The sequence below is a fragment of the Thermobia domestica genome, chromosome 9 (genome assembly GCF_964235325.1).
Source record: "Thermobia domestica chromosome 9, izTheDome1.hap1.1, whole genome shotgun sequence".
Lineage (NCBI taxonomy): Eukaryota > Metazoa > Arthropoda > Insecta > Zygentoma > Lepismatidae > Thermobia > Thermobia domestica.
In genome coordinates this window covers 85,912,471-85,929,253 of record NC_137462.1, presented here as the reverse complement: position 1 = coordinate 85,929,253, position 16,783 = coordinate 85,912,471, and the positions used below count along the sequence as shown (strand labels likewise).

At 34.0% G+C, this 16,783-nt stretch overlaps 1 protein-coding gene across 1 annotated transcript in view; it reads left to right on the top strand.

Moving 5' to 3' along the window:
* LOC145660918 (endoglucanase E-4-like) overlaps window positions 1-16,054 on the top strand; it is a 54,526-nt gene extending 38,472 nt beyond the window's left edge. The window contains exons 4-9 of the mRNA XM_081726353.1: window positions 6,785-6,967; window positions 8,745-8,922; window positions 9,580-9,742; window positions 10,708-10,872; window positions 10,989-11,131; window positions 15,758-16,054. Coding sequence (XP_081582479.1) covers window positions 6,785-6,967; window positions 8,745-8,922; window positions 9,580-9,742; window positions 10,708-10,872; window positions 10,989-11,131; window positions 15,758-15,983 — 1,058 coding nt within the window. The 3' untranslated portion in view covers window positions 15,984-16,054. The remainder of the gene's footprint in view (window positions 1-6,784; window positions 6,968-8,744; window positions 8,923-9,579; window positions 9,743-10,707; window positions 10,873-10,988; window positions 11,132-15,757) is intronic.
* The last annotated feature ends 729 nt before the right edge of the window (window positions 16,055-16,783 follow it).

The window sequence follows — 16,783 nt, the reverse complement described above, 5'->3', positions numbered from 1 at the left end:
GCTTTATCGAATCTGTTCCATTATGAATATTCGCCAGAGCGACACCCAAGTTATTCGAAACTAGTGTGGTTGTTTAGACAACAGTGTCTAAATAGCATACCGAGATTTCGATGTATACCTACATTTTCAACAGAACTACTTGGGTGATACGGTGTAACAAAATGCACTTTATTGTTGGCATTATTCATCGCACTTATAAATACATTGCTACGAAACTGTCCACCATTATCACAGAGGATACGCTCAATTGGGCCACAATGAGGTATATGTACACTCATGTCTAAAATGATTGTCGCATATCTATAACTGTCTTCTTGTAAGAATATAATTTGATAATTTTGTAGGGTACTTTTAATAGTGATACTACGTGTATAATCGGGAAATGTATATTTAGGGTAAATTTCATAGGAAAAGAATTATAAATACGAAAATTAGAGTGAGTAAAACAAAATGTTCCTAAATGGACAAGAAAATTTTATTTACATTTTATTGTTCTTATTCACTGCTTTTTTTGACATGAAATTTACTACATACATGTCTTTGCCGATTATACACATACTAATATTATAAGAAATATTATAAGAAATTCTTTATCACATTATATTGGTACAAAAACATATTTATAGACATGCATCAATAATTTTGGACATGATTGTACATTCAAAATTCGATGCACAATTGCAGACGAAGTTGCTCTTCGTAGAGGATATGCGACTAGATATCTCGTAAAGATACCCGTAACGGTAAAAAAAATCACCTGTAGATGCTCGAGGAAGAGGTCCATATAAATCCACAGAAATAAAGGAATGAGGTGTTTCAGGCAGTATTGACATCATAGGTTTATATATAGCTTGACAGTTATGTTTAATTTTCATACATTCCTCACAATCATTTATATAGCTTTTAATTTGTGTTCGAAGTGATTTCCAATAAAGCCTTTACCAATTAATGACTACAGCTTCAAATATCCGAAATGGCCAAAATCATAATGATACGCTTTTAATATACGCGGCATTAATATCGGTAGAATACAGATTTTCTTTCTGTTTTTATATTTGAAGTCTTTAATCAATAATACGTCGTTACATACTTGATACATGTAACCCGATGGACAATCACAGGCCTTAGGGCAAGATGTTAAATTATGTATAATTTTAGCATAACACTCCTACTTCCTTTGTTGCCCTTTCAATTCCTCTATGGATATCTTAGTTATTTCATCTTGTAAGATTTCAAAAACATTTATGGACAACATTCGATGATTGTCATCCGGAAATAACCTAGATAAGGTATCCACTAGGACGTTATTGGTTCCTTTAATGTGCTGTACTTCGAAATGGAAAGTTTGAGTTCTAAAGACCATCTTAACAAACGACTATTGTATCCTTGTACTTTTTAAGATTACGCAAAGAATTATGATCTGTTAAGACTATGAAATGGCAGCCACTGATGTACGGAGCGAACGTTTGTAGTGAAAAACATACAGCGAGTAATTCGATTTCTGTGGTCGCATATCCCTTTTCTGCGTTCTTCAATGTTGGAGTAACAGTGAATAACTGCTGGTTCATCTGTGGTTGGATTAGGTTGCCATAATATACTAGAAATTCCGGATAACGAACCATCACACTGCACATAAAAAGGACGATCATATCTAGGACGATTTAGAATATTTTCTATAATAATATTTTTTAATTTGTTAAAACTATGTTCTTGTAAAGTTTCCCCATTGCCACGGGACTCCCTTTTTGATTATAGAGAATAGAGGTTGAGTAATTTCTGCAAATCTAGGTATTGATTTTCTAAAGCAGTTGAATAATCCCAGTACTTGGGCGTGTTTCTTTTAAGTTAGTGGGAGCGGGCAAATCTCTTGTAGCTTGTATCTTGGTATCACTAAAACACATCCCTTGAGCGTCTATCGAATAACCCAAAAACTCAATGGAGTAATTGAAAATTTTGGATTTTTCTATATTAACGGTTAAGCCTGCTTTTTCCAAACGTTCCAAAACCAAATCAAGTTTTCCAAATAGTCTTTAGGAGTTTTCCCCATAATTAAAATATCATCAGCATAGAAAATCACATTTTCACGAAAATCTTGTCCTATCGCTTTATTTAAACATGATGCTAAGGCAGCACTACCATTAATGAAACCAAAAACCACTCGATTATACTAGTATTTATATAACTGCCCTTCAAAGGAAAAAGCTGTATAGGGTCTTGAACTTTTTCTTAACAAGATCTGATTATGCTCTACTACGAGTTCCAGATTTCCAAATATTTTTTCTTGTAATGAACTAAGAATTTCTTCAACCGGGGAATATCTTACTTGTTGTAATTTTATGTGTTTATTAAATTTTCTTAGATCTAATACTATTCTCAATCGTTTGCCATACTTTTTAGGTACCACATGCAATGGATTTAAATGAACACTCTGTGAAGGACTTATTATTCCGTCTTGCAACATCTCTAAAATTTGTTTTCTTATATTCTCCCTAAATCTATAAGGTATAACGTAGGGCTTTGTTATAATTGGGTTTTCCGTATCGACTTCAATATCGTATACGAAATTTTTACACCCCGGTCTCTGTGAAAATGCTTTCCGATGTTTATAGAGAATATTCCTGAATTGTACTACAAAATTTTCATCAGTTTTCTTTACGGTGTTTGAATTTCATCCACATACTTATGAAATGAATGATCATTGTTGTCTGTAGTAAGCATTTCACTTCCATGATCTATAATATCTTTTCCTTTACTATTGCATTCACTTACATTAAGAACATTATTTATAAAGGGTTGATACTGGCACGCAAAGTTGTCACTAACAGTAATTAAATTTTGAATAATTTTGTCATGAAGGGTATATATTGAAAAGGTTTTATTTTCAAAATCTAGAACCGCACGTAATTGCGTAAGAAAGTCTAGACCTATCAGTATATTTTCGTTTATTTCATTAATAGCCAAAATGGGAATTGAAATTTCGTAATCCTATATTGAAATTATCACTCGTGTTTTTCCCATAACCCTTTTCTTATGTTTACCTGTGTAATCAACTAAAATTAAATTATCTATTATCTGCAATCTAGGATTGGAATAGTCTTGTAAGTTCACGCCAAAAGGAATATGATCGTAGTGATACGCTGGCTCCTGTATCAATCAAAGCTTGAAGAGGAATATCATTAATTTTCACATGTATTCTGGCGGTACTAAATGTTTTCAAGAAAACAAAATCACTATCGGGTGTACATACATCTTCTATCTCAGAGTTGTCCAAATGGCGGCACGCCAAACCATTTTCTGCAGCCCACAAAGCTCTCACAACATACGATTGTTATTACTGATAATATTTTCATTTATGTTCATTCTTTTAATGTTTCCACTCTTCTTTCGAAATAAGGCATCCATTTAGCGCTTCTGTACAACAAAAAGCCCGGACATCCAAGGCAACACTGGAGTCAGTAATGTAGCTATAGGCAAGGCATCGTTGCTGAAAGAACGATTACTTCAATTAACCAAACCAAACCAACCATACCAATTCACCATGAAAATTGTGAAGAACCGCTTCAGAAGCTGCCTTGGAGATTCTTCTCTTTTACATCTTCTGCGGCTCGCAACAACAGGATTGGATATAGATATCCCAGCCCTTGTAAACTCTCCTAGTCATCCTCATTTATCACATTGAATGTAATATTTCAAATACATTTTTATATTTTCTTTTGTAGTATAATAATAATAATAATAATAATAATAATAATAATTTATTATTATTATTATTATTATTATTATTATTATTATTATTATTATTATTATTATTATTATTATTAGCTGCGGCCCTTCACCTTGTTAGCAAAGACGGTTATGGCCCTCAGGCTCATTATAATTGGACACCACTGTTCTATCTCATCATCAAACATCCAATGATAATTACTAATGGGAATATATTGGTAATTATCACTAAAATAAAGTCTTAAAGTTAGTTTCATTTGCAGAAAAACACTCTTGCGAATAAGTTGCTGACGTGGCTGAACCCGTTCTACGTCAGCCACATCTAGTTTAAATTGCAATTACCAAATGATTCGGTTAGGTTGCATGTAGTGGCGCAATCTTGAGTACCGTTCTGTATATTATGAATTCCTCCAGATCTTTGGTTTCTATTTTGAGAATTTCTGCCATTTATGAAGTTGTTACGAAATCTATTTCGAGAAAAATTAGATGTACTGTTTACCTCATTACTAAATGTTATACGATTACTATTTCTATTCCTTCTGAAATTAGGTTTCGGTTCTATTACCGATATAATTGAATCTATCATTACTCCTCATATTAGGACTACATTCTTCACGCACATTGATATTTCGGATTGGAATATGATTGGCTTGGTTTCAGTTGTTATTAGTTTGGTTTCGATTGGTGTTACTTTGCACCATTGATTGATTTTTAAAATGTTGTACTATCATAATTAGATGATTGAAATTAATGTATTGTGCAGAAATCAATATTTGCTGCAACCTAAAAGGTAACAATGCCGGGATCGATGCTATAATTCGTGATTCCTGTTGAAATGTATTAATTAATTTCAACTCATTATATACGGAAATCACTAAATCAGTAAGATTCTTGTCAATTTTAGGATCATACCTTCTGTTTCGAACCAAAACTTCTCGGTTTGCCAACATAAAATCATTCTCAAAATTGGAAAGCAGCGCGTTCTTAAAAATCTAAATAATTAGCCAAACTTTCCCTGATTGCTTTGAACTAAACAGACATGGTGGTAGTAAAACGTGTGGTAAAATCTTAAGAAATTTGGATCTGTCTACCCCAATTAAATCGTATTCTTCTTCGAACTTTTCTAAAAATACACTTGCAAGTATGTCTTCTGACCTTCCACTAAATTTCATTAAATACCTTATTGCACTAAATCTGAAATGGTGGTGATTATGAGACGGTTTCAAATGATTAGACTTTACGTATCTGGTTTTGAGGCGATCTGATAAATACGGTCTTCTTTATTCTTTTCCGGTGCTAGAAGCACTATCATCCCTCTCAGTACAACTTTCCGGTGTATCACTTTCTTCCAAATCTAATCTGGGTTCATTCGGCCTATGGTCGCTATTGGTAATATGATCAGGATTATCATTTATGGTAATGATCCTTTCCTTCATAGTGTTTATTTCTTCTTGTAATATCTTAATTTGGTTGCTATGCTCATTAACTTGAGTTTCAACCACTTCCACTGAATTTTGTACAATTGTAAATCTGTGTAAAATTTGTTCCATCCTACAGTCTGTTCGTTCCAGTTTAGTGTTCATTTGCTGCGTAATTTTTTTTTAAATTTCCTATCAATTTGTTGAAACCTAATATCCATCTGTTTTGTTGTGTTAGTTGCTGTGTTTGCTGTATCGATTGCTCAAATTTAGTATTCGCTTGCTGTGACAAGGATTGATCTAGCTATTTTATAAGGTCAGCCACATTTGTTGATGCATCCGATCACACCAACATCATCCAACATCACCAACTTCATCATTATTACTTTCGACTCTGGGTAAATCCATTTCTATTCCTATAATTTTTCCATTTACTTCTTAATAAAGTGTACTCCGTGTTGACGGTTATTTAGGAGATTGCTTACTTTACTTCACACAAATCTCAAGGTTCGCTGGCGGAAAACACCATCTAAAAATATGTAACGTTATTTAAGATTTCTTCTTTTATTTAAGATATATTTGCCCACAGTTCGAGTAAGTCAACACGATTTGGTACTTTAATTTATACACTTAATTGCAAAAACTAACAATTGCATACCTTGGAGATTAGGCTCGTCAAATATATATAACAACTAACTTTTATTCTCAAAACTCCATGAATAATAATCTTTTTGTTGTCATAGCAACACGTAACAAACAATTATCTCTAGTTATAGCCACTACCATTACATGAACATCAATCTACATCAACATATATTTTACATTTTTCTTCTTTATAACATATTGTGCACTTTTAAGCACCGTTGCCCAAAATAGCTACAATTAAAAATGGAAGTAATTTATAGATCAGATATACAATATCGTTGTAAGATGCGAACGCGCTTTTGACCTGTTCCTGTGCTACTATGCAAAGCGATTAACACTTGCATGCTTTGCAAGTGACTTATAGTATGGATTTTCTTTATCGGAAAAGACATGCTTTCAGTTCGTAAAAATACTTTATATGTATTCTTTCCAATATCAGAGTGCATTACTGTGCTACAGAAAATGGCATGTCAATTATTCGTGTATGTGTAAATACGACACCCATTTTGTCCCAGGTCCGCATTGCTCAAAATCCCGGATTTGCGTTAATTTTCAGGGTCAAAATAGAATTTTCAGGAAAATGACATATCAATTATTCATGTACGTGTGAATACGAATCGAATGACACCCATTTCACCCCAGTTAGTCCACAGGTCCGAATTTCCCAAAATCCCGGATTCTCGTTAATTTTCGGGGTCAAAATAGAATTTTCGGAAAAATGGAATATCAATTATTCATGTACGTGTGAATAAGACTCGAATGACACACATTTCGTCCCAGTCGGTCACTGGTCCGCATTACCCAAATAATACTGCTTTGTATTTTTGACCCCTAATTTGACCTTGAAGCGGTCGGTTCTGGAAATCAATTGTGATGCCATTGGACACAGCTCATCGAAATCTACACGAAACCCCAAAAACTGAAACGTACGGGGCCACGGTAACTCCCTTTTAACATATATATTGTCACCAGGTGATTTATCTTCATTTCTAATTCAGGTCAGTTGAACTACGGTTTGGAGACTTTGAAGTGGGGCACAGATTACTTTCTTAAAGCTCATACGTGTTCTAATGAATTTTATGGCCAAGTCGGGAATGGGAGTGCAGATCATGCTTATTGGGGAAGACCTGAAGAAATGGCAATGGATAGGCCAGCTTTCAAAATCGATGAAGAAAATCCAGGTAATTGTAACATGAAAATGATAATATTTCACATGTTTATTTATGTTTTCACATGATATATTACTTTTTTGTATATTATTATGTTTATACTACATCTTAGAAATACAGGGTGTCCGAGAAGTCCTCCCTGATTACAGAAATTGATAACTCAGGCTAGAAATAAGATAGAAATATGAAACTGGTATTGAATTGTTTACAAACTATAAAAGTTTTGGTCACATCAGTACACTTCCACATGAGCACCCTTGGTAGCACGTAGCACATCTAGGCGATATTCAATTTCCATCCACACATTAGCCAACATCACTGGAGGGATCGATGCAACGACTGTGGTTATTCGTTGCTGCAGGGTTTCAAGATCTGGTACACGTGTTCGTTAGACCTCATCCTTGACATAACCCCATAAAAAGAAGTCTAATGGGGTTATGTCAGGAGAGCGTGGAGGCCAAGCTGTTGGTCCATCACGACCAATCCATCGCCCAGGAAATGTCCTATCGAGATAGGCACGGACGTCCAAACTCCAATGAGGTGGTGCACCGTCTTGCTGAAAAACGACATCGGGGCCATACTGAAGCAGCTGAGGAACAGCATACAGCTGCAACATATCCAGGTACACTGCAGATGTGATGGTATCCTCAGCGAAGAAGAATGGCCCGATAATTCGATCGTGCAATAACGCGCACCAAACATTCATCTTTGGACTGCCTCTGGTGAACTCCCTGACCTCCCTGGGGGGTTCTGAACCCCAAATGCGTACATTATGGCGATTCACTACTCCACTGACAAAGAATGTCGCTTCGTCGGAAAAGGCAATTCGTCTGAGATAACCATTATCGTCCTCAATACGTGATAGCATTTCGACCGCAAAGTCATATCGACGTGTACCGTCGTCGGGCAACAAGGCCTGAACGAGTTGCACTTTGTAAGCACGAAACAATAAACGTTTGTGTAAAATGTCATGCTTTTTGGCATCTGTAATTCACGTGAGGCCCTGCGCACCGATTTCTTAGGACTTCTCAGAAAAGACTGCCGCACAGCCTCCAAAGTGTCTGCTGAGGTTCCTGGTACCAGACCTCGGAAGGTCAGCAACCGACCCTGTGTTCTTGAACTTCTCATACCAGGCTTTAATGCTCTTGACATCAGGGGGAGTCCTCCCAAATGTTGTCTGGAACTGTCTCTGCACCGTGGTTGGTGATCGTGTCTCATGGTACCACAGGACACACTGTGCCTTCTCCTGGTTGGTTGGCATGGCTTCTTGGGCTTCTTACTTACGTACTACAAACCTAAAACAAAAAAATTGAGACTTGGTAAAACAGAACAAACCTAACACAGACAAAAACTTATATAGTTTGTAAACAATTCAACACCAGTTTCATATTTCTATCTTATTTCTAGCCTGAGTTATCAATTTCTGTAATCAGGGAAGGACTTCTCGTACACCCTGTACTATATTCTCGTTTGAAATGCTCTTATTTAGGGAAGACAGGAACACTTCTTTCGAGCTATCATGAGACTACTTTATTTCAATCTTTCGATTTTCTTTAGGATGTATACTCGAAAAGAAATATCTCATCTTTTTCCTATGGGATGCATGTAAAAAGCCGGATTATTGCTTTCTTCTCACTACTGCCCAAAAGTGAGTACCATGGAAAATAATAAACGTTTGTTTTATTCATTTCCGAAACGCCATTATATTCTGTATAATAATTAGAAATTTTTTAATGCCTAAATTTGAATTGTTGAACTTACCAATCTAATAAAATTTTGTGTTTTTCAGGCTCTGACCTCGCTGCTGAGACAGCAGCTGCCCTTGCAGCAAGTTCCATAGCTTTTAATGAAACGGACCCCAGTTATTCTGCAATTCTTGTAGATCATGCTAAACAACTCTACGACTTTGCCTACAATTACAGGGGACTATATTCTCAGTCCATAATCGATGCTGCATCTTTCTACAGGTGGTAACATCATACTCTTTACGTTAAATATGATCCGTTGCATATCCAAAAGTTATCTGAGAGTTAAAAAGGGAATGGAGTGAAGTTGTGAGCTGTAACTTCATAGTAATTCTGAAATTTCATAATTCTAAACTTTGAATCGAATCGGTCTCTTTCCTCGTGACTCTTTACGAAATGGTGTCTCTTGTCAACTCACATTCAATATATTTTACTCTATCTTTAAAAAAAAGTAAGTTTTGTAATATCAAAATATCCAATTTTCTGAAATACGACAACCGAATAGGGACACTTGGTCCAGAATATAAAAGTTTGGTAAAAGATTTTTCCAGTCATTCTGAGTGATGTTTTTCTAGATTTTTCTTATTCACACCTGACAAATGTCAGGTTGGTACCTAACATCAAGTCCCAGCCGTTTCCTTCCTTTCCCGTTCCTTTCTTCCTTTCTCACTTTCCTGGGAGTGTGATTGTAGAGGAGTGTCATCTCTCACACGTGATAGGCTTAAAAGACTATAGATACAGGTAATGCCCAGAAACATAATTTCTAATCCTTGTCCTGAAGTACGTCAGATAATTGAGTGGTATTTTTGTGTTCAAAAACACCTTTCATTTTTACCATAATAAATAGAGAAGATAATATTTCTAACATTTTGCTTGCAGGTCTTATAGCTATAAAGATGAACTAATATGGGGAGCCATTTGGATATATAACGCTACGAATGACCAAAGCTATTTGAACAAAGCAGAAAATTTGTACAACGAATTTGGATTGAACATTACACCAGGTAGTTTCGGTTGGGATGATAAACTAGCTGGTGCGCAAGTAAGTAAATTTCAGTTTGATGTTTTTTTTAAAATAAAATATGAGTAGCAAAAGGCCATTTATATCTTGATTGCATAGGAGTGAACACAAAGGATAAAATAATTATTGCTTTTAAATAATTCCTGATAGACAAATGACAGAAATGGGACTAACATTTAAACACAAGAATTTAAAAACATATTTATTGTCAATAATCTGGTTTCTTGGCACTGTAAGAATCAGAGTCTTTCTACTGAGGGAGGTTAACTGACATATAAACGAGAATATCAGAGGAATAGTCATAATTACTAAGTGTTTGAATATGTGGTATAGCATTTTTGTCCTAGATAATAATCGATCATCTATATCTAGTCCAGTTCCTTCGTTTTCAGATTCCTACGTTCTCTTTTATATATAAATAAACTTTAGTATTACAAGAAAGAGTTGAATATTGCTACAATTACCAATTTTGTATAGATTTTGTGTCGCCTCTTAATGAACTCAAATGTTCATGAAACAGTCAGTAAAATTATTTCAATTTTCACAAGAGGTGGCGCGAAACGTATAACTCACAAGCTTCAGCTATATCATCAACTGGAATTGTTTTCGTTATATGTAGGTTGAAGCACAGAAGCTGGTTCCTCGGTTTCTCCCACGGAAAACGCAATAGGCATTAGTAATCCTTGCTGTTTGTATTTTAGTCTTGTATTGAGCTACAAAGAAAATTACAGGAGATTTTAACTTGTACACTTACAGAGAACCAAAATTACTAAGTTTGTTCTGATTATTTAATTATTTACCGTTTCTAAACAAGATAACACATAGGAACTGCCACTGACAGCTTTCGACTGAGTGTAATAAGTAATAAATAAATGAAGAATCTACAAAAAATGAGATAGTAAGTTAACAGTTTTTTCACTGTATTTAGTACCAAAGATTTGATATTATTTGTCACATACTTAATTACCCCATTTATTTCTATTAAGGTACTTTTGGCTAAAATTACAAAGAAGAGTGATTATCTAGTTCGTGTTAAGGACTTTTGTGACCACATGGTGTATCATCAGCAAAAGACTCCTAAAGGTTTGATCTACGTGAGTGAGTGGGGAACCCTACGGACAGCAGCCAACTTAGCCTTCATCTGTTTAGAGGTAAGGAGTGGGAAATATATATACTTGAAAACAATTCTAGAGTAAAAGGTTGTCACATCTACTTACAATATACGAGTATATCAATATGTAAAACTTCTTAATATTTGTTTTTATAGGCTGCCAATCTAGGAATCGACAATGCCCAAGACTACAGAAACTTCTCCAAGAGACAGATTGATTATGCTCTGGGAGACACTGGCAGAAGTTTCGTCGTTGGATATGGTTTCGATCCTCCGACACATGAACATCACAGAGCAGCGTAACTACATCTTTTATTTTAAAAAAATTCACAAATAAAGATGTTTTAGTTAGTATTCTTAAAATTCAACGTCCCATGATTATGTTCAGGGGTTAAGGGAGACGATGATGGTGATTAGGAAAGAAATGGTGGAGTGAAGGAAGTGGCAGAAAAAATAAGAATCTCGATCAATTTAAAAATTTGATGAATTTAAAATGGAATATAGGAATCAATTTTTTTTATAAGACATGGATACATTGATGTACTCTTCTAAATTTTTGAAAGGTTATTGATCTATCTCTTAAATTACAGAATTGTCGAAAACAAAAATTTGTAATTATTTACTAGGAATCAAATATATAGTACTGTAGGCCTGCTGATCGCTTTGTATGGATAAAATTCGTTGTACTATGTGGTGTGTTATTGACCTTATTTATCCGCTTTGATGATATTTTATTACATATATGATTACATGGATGAAGTTATAGACAGGACAGAAGTATCATGGTGCACTCCTCTTAAATTTCGGGAAGGTACATAGTATCACTCTTTCAGAGTGGATACTGTGGAAAAAATGCTAAAGGTTCTTAAGGACATATATACATACATTTGTAAATTTGGTTAGTTCACTTGTTTGCTTTCATGCTTTAAAAATTCAGAAATAGATACGTAAACAACGCGTAATATTGATTGGCAGGAAAATTTGAATTAGTCCTGTTTTCTCTATGAGGTGAGAATTTTTAATCTTACACAATAAGGTTCATGGCATTCAAAGGAACATTTTCTTTTGAGTGAATAGAAGAATTTTAAATATCAACAAAAAGTTTTTCAAATGAAAATGTTCAAGTTAAAAATTTTGAAACCGATTATAAACTAAAAATGTTCAAACTAAAAGAATTTCAAACCAAAATTTTCAAACTAAAAATTCTCAAATCAAATTTTTCAAAGTAAAAAATTCAAACCAAAATTTTTCAGATGAAAATTTTTTAACTAAAATTTTCAAACCAAAATTTTGATAAATGAAACAGCGATAGTAATCATTTTTGAAAACTTTCAAAAATTTAAAACAAAGATTTGTAAGTGATCAGAAAATTAAATTACGTCAAGAATAATTTTGCACTGATCAGATGATCAGATTGCACCAAGAATAATTCCGTTTTACGGTTAATCATCAAACTTTATTCGATTTTATTTATTCTATTATCAAATAAATGGTTTTCAATTCTTCGACCATATCTAAGATCTTAGACTATGTGTCATGACTACAAATGATAAGCTTCAAAGTACTATAATCAGTTTGCATCATTGATATTAGTCTCTAAAATAATGTAAATTTTTAGTAAGTGTAAAAAATAATAAAATAAAATAAACGAAAATTTTCAAGATAAAAATTTAAAATACTTTTGAACCAAATTGGGCATCTCTGTTCAAATTTAAAACAATTTTATAAAAATTAATTTTTATAAGTTTCAAAACAAATTTTAAAACAAATTTTCAAACTTAAACGTTTCAAACCATCAAACCATCAATATTCAATAACAGTTTTCTTAAATACATTACATTCACAACGACAGTGTTCATCAGAGATACGCAGTGGAAACATCCGTTTACATGTATTTTCGCTGGACTTAGTGGGTGTGGCAAAACGTATTTTGTGAAACGATTACTGTCTAATCACTTAAGCATGATAAATACAAAATTTCGTAACGCATATTAGTATTATGCACAATGGAGGAAAGTATATCCAACAATACCGGTTTCAGTACAATTTCACGAAGAATTTTCAGGAATGAAAGATTTTCCATCACAAGATGGATCACATTTATTATTATTGATGATCATATGCGAGAAGCGAATAGTGATATTGTTGGTTTGTCCACTAAAGGATCGCATCATCGAAACGTTAGTGATTTTGGTAATATAGGATGTATTTCTTCAAAGTAAAGCAAATAGAAATACGAGTTTAAATTGTTCGTACTTGCAGGTTGTATAACGTTCCAGAGATTGTTTAAAGGTTCATTTGATTCTTTCGTTATTACAACCGGTTTACTAAAGCCTTATCCAGCTGTTCATACTTTTGGTGTTTCTTTGTCATAAGTTAACTTATAAGAATGATCTATTGAAGTTCGTTCGAGAAAGATTATACAAAGAGTATTAGTTCGACTAAATGACAAAGAAAAACAGCAGGAAATAAAAGTTAACTCTTTGTGGAGCGTACAAGTCAAATTTTCTGGGAAATAAAACCTGGACTTCAATTGTTTGTCGGTTTCATCCATTATTAAAGAATGTTGTGTTTGTGTAGCAGATTCAATGTATGAGGAAAAGAATTTAAGCAGGGAATAAGACAATGTAATCCACAGATTTTATGAAAGAAATACCGGAATTTTTGTCCCGGAGTGAAAATTTTCTCTCCATGAATTCGTTATTTTACGAGCCGTTGTTTGTGTGGACGGTGTACATAAATTCCACACAAAATATTAAAAATATTAAAAATAAAAAATATTTAAAAAATATTAAAAATAACTGAACTATTACAACCTAAAGGAATTTGGTGAGGGAAAGTCGATAATTTAGGAGACCAAATTATTAATCATCAGAGGTCAAAAGAAATAATATTTTTAAGGTGTCTACTGCCCCGAAGATTTATTGTATATAAATCTACGAAAAATTGAAATGTGTTACAGATAAAAGTATATACAGACAATTGATAATTTAATGGTTTCGTTCTTGAAAGTTGAAAGTCTTTTTTATATGTAGTATTTCCCAATTAAGTTATTGTTGTCTGAATAAGTGAAAGTACTCGCGATTAGGCAACCTATTAGATTTGGACTTGTATACGAGAGTCCGGGTTCAAGCCCGTTGATAAATATTTGTAGTACTTTGAAATCTCATTAAAAACTGGAAATATTAACGATCGAATAATATCCCTTCTTTATCCTGATTGTAATATATTTCTATTTGGGAAGAATATGTCTAACGGCAATTATCGAAAGGTATCAACATAACAGGTCTCACGTCATTGCGTTTCCTCTGACCCATTGTACTTGTGACATCTTACATTTTGGGTGCATGGGGTCGTGTTGTTTTTTCCACATTCTGATCCTTCCATCACCATGAAATTTAAAGAGAAACAGGCCATACAACCCTATTCTATTTCTCAATAGTTAACTCTCGGTGGTTCTCGGATAATTGTATGCGACGTTTCTTGCATATTTTTGTTAACATGGGCACGCTACTGGAACGTCGGCTGGAATAACCCAATTATGCTAAATTTCTATTAATGATGTCTTCTGAGAGACGAGTGTAAGTAGTGGGCCATCTCCACCTTATCAACCATCTTCGTTTTAGACCTTTAAAGTACCTTGCTCCTGAAAAGTGTCTGCTGTAGCATACTTTAGCGATGCACGCGAAAAACTGTTGCTCAAGAAGGCAGTGTCACCTCTGCATATTTGAAAATGATCGCACCTGCCAACCGGAAACCGACAGTTGAATCCTATTTCAAACGATGTTACGTAGTTTCATTTATGAATAGCACGGCACCAGATACGTTACAGATATAATACTTACTAAGAACACAACTGTGCTCAGCAAATGCATCAAACTTGCATTGCTACCAAGTTTATTATTTAACCACTACGTGTCCCACAGGCTATATCCATTTTGTAACATGCTTCGAATCCCACATTAAAAGCTCTAAGCTCACGGCTCATAGCCTTTCTCATGAAAAGAACACTAAACTCCAATCCAAGCAACCAGCAAAGGGATATTAGTGTAAAATAATTTCTTGATTTGTAGTTTTAACAAGATCACATTGCGAAATGTTATCTTTACATCTTGTTGCAGAAACATACAGCCTACTTGAAAGTTGATATTGTGACCAAAATCATCTAAACTATTTTATTGAACTTTTTCTTTTCAAAAACTGCCAAACACTTCCTTCCAACAACTTCTGTTCCCCAAAATATACATAGCAACATAGTATTTAACTCCAAAATAAGATGATCGTAACTCTAAAATATCAATTTTACAGATAATCTATAAAGATCTTAAGAAATTTCATTATCTTTTGTTTTTGGAAATAACTTTATTTAAATTTATATAGTATTATTTACTTTGTAGAAAATATTTCTTAAATACATACAAATTACAATGATTACACATTAAAAATTATTTTGAGTTATGAAAGTATTATTCTGAGAGTGCGAACATATAATCATAAGATTCACAAACTAAAATACGTAAAACATTGAAATTGATCACAAAAGTAACCTTCATTTCTATCAAAAGGATTAACATGATCGAATATTTAACGATCATAACAGTTTCCACACAAATGTGTAATCTCCATTGTTTAACCTAACAGTAGGCGTCAAACTACGAACATGAAAGACGAACATTCTCAGAGTAGTATGCATGGGTAGTTAGATTGATCGCCCATTTGCTTTCTGGACACTTGTTTGGTTGTTACTGCCAGAGGGCTGTTATTGGTTCTCCTGTCAGCTTAAAGGTTAATAATTAAAACCTTGAGAATGACTATGCATGCTACAATAAGTATTTAAATAATTAGAGTAGAACGTAAGTTATTCGTAACAACAAAGTGATGTATGTAACTAATGATATGCTGTTCGATATTTATTTTAATACTAGATCTTGCCCCGACTTTCCTGCACCATGCGACAAAAGCTCTTTCGATAACCCAGGACCTAATCCTCAGATCTTGACAGGTGCGTTGGTCGGAGGTCCAAATTCCAATGATGAGTACACTGATTCCAGATCTGACTACGTCCACAACGAGGTCGCCTGCGATTACAATGCTGGATTTACGAGTGCTCTTGCTGGACTTCAAACGCTCAAAATTAGAGGCATCATGTAAGACTTTTTGTTGTACAATATGTATTTTTTGAGGCAATGTAGTCTGTTTGAGAAATGCAATAAAAGATTGGAGTAACCTGTATACATCGTACAACGTCAGCTAACCTTTTCTTTTCATTTTGCATTAATTTATTGAACTTTATTCTCTGCCATGGTAAACTTTTGTAAATATTTTTATTTTCAAGCAACGATAGATGACATTTCATGGTCCCTAAATACCGAAAAAGTGAGTTTTCGATGTCTATCCATATGTTCATTCTGACATTCACTCCTTTAGGGGCCATAGCGTTCAACGTCAAAAAGAGTCCTGGATTTACAGGAAATTCATGGTTATGTTTTCTGATAGTACCGCCACGCCAAAACTGAAGTGCGTCGTCCTAGGACGGTAGTGTCCTACTTAAATACGGATGAAAAATGCCGTCCGAGAACGCCGTACTCCAGTCTTAGCATAATGATATCAACAGAAACCCTATCCAATATATTCCGTAAATCCTAGACTTTCTTTTTTTCAGTGCATCTGGACCAATTTTTAAACATAAGGCTTTTACAAGATTATGCAGGAAATATTTCGAATTTTCCTCCTTCCCCTCAATAAAGATAGTTTACTGAATGGTGAAAATTTTAAAAAGAACGCTATTTTCTCGAAAATAGCTCTAACAATTTTTTCTTCGTAAGTCAGAATTTCATTAACAACCCTATAATATAAGTCGTTTCTCTAAGAGAAATCCAGAAAGGGTAGTTTTGTATTGAGAGTTTTATGGACAATTTTCTGAAAAACACCTCAGTCAATTTTGTTTTTGC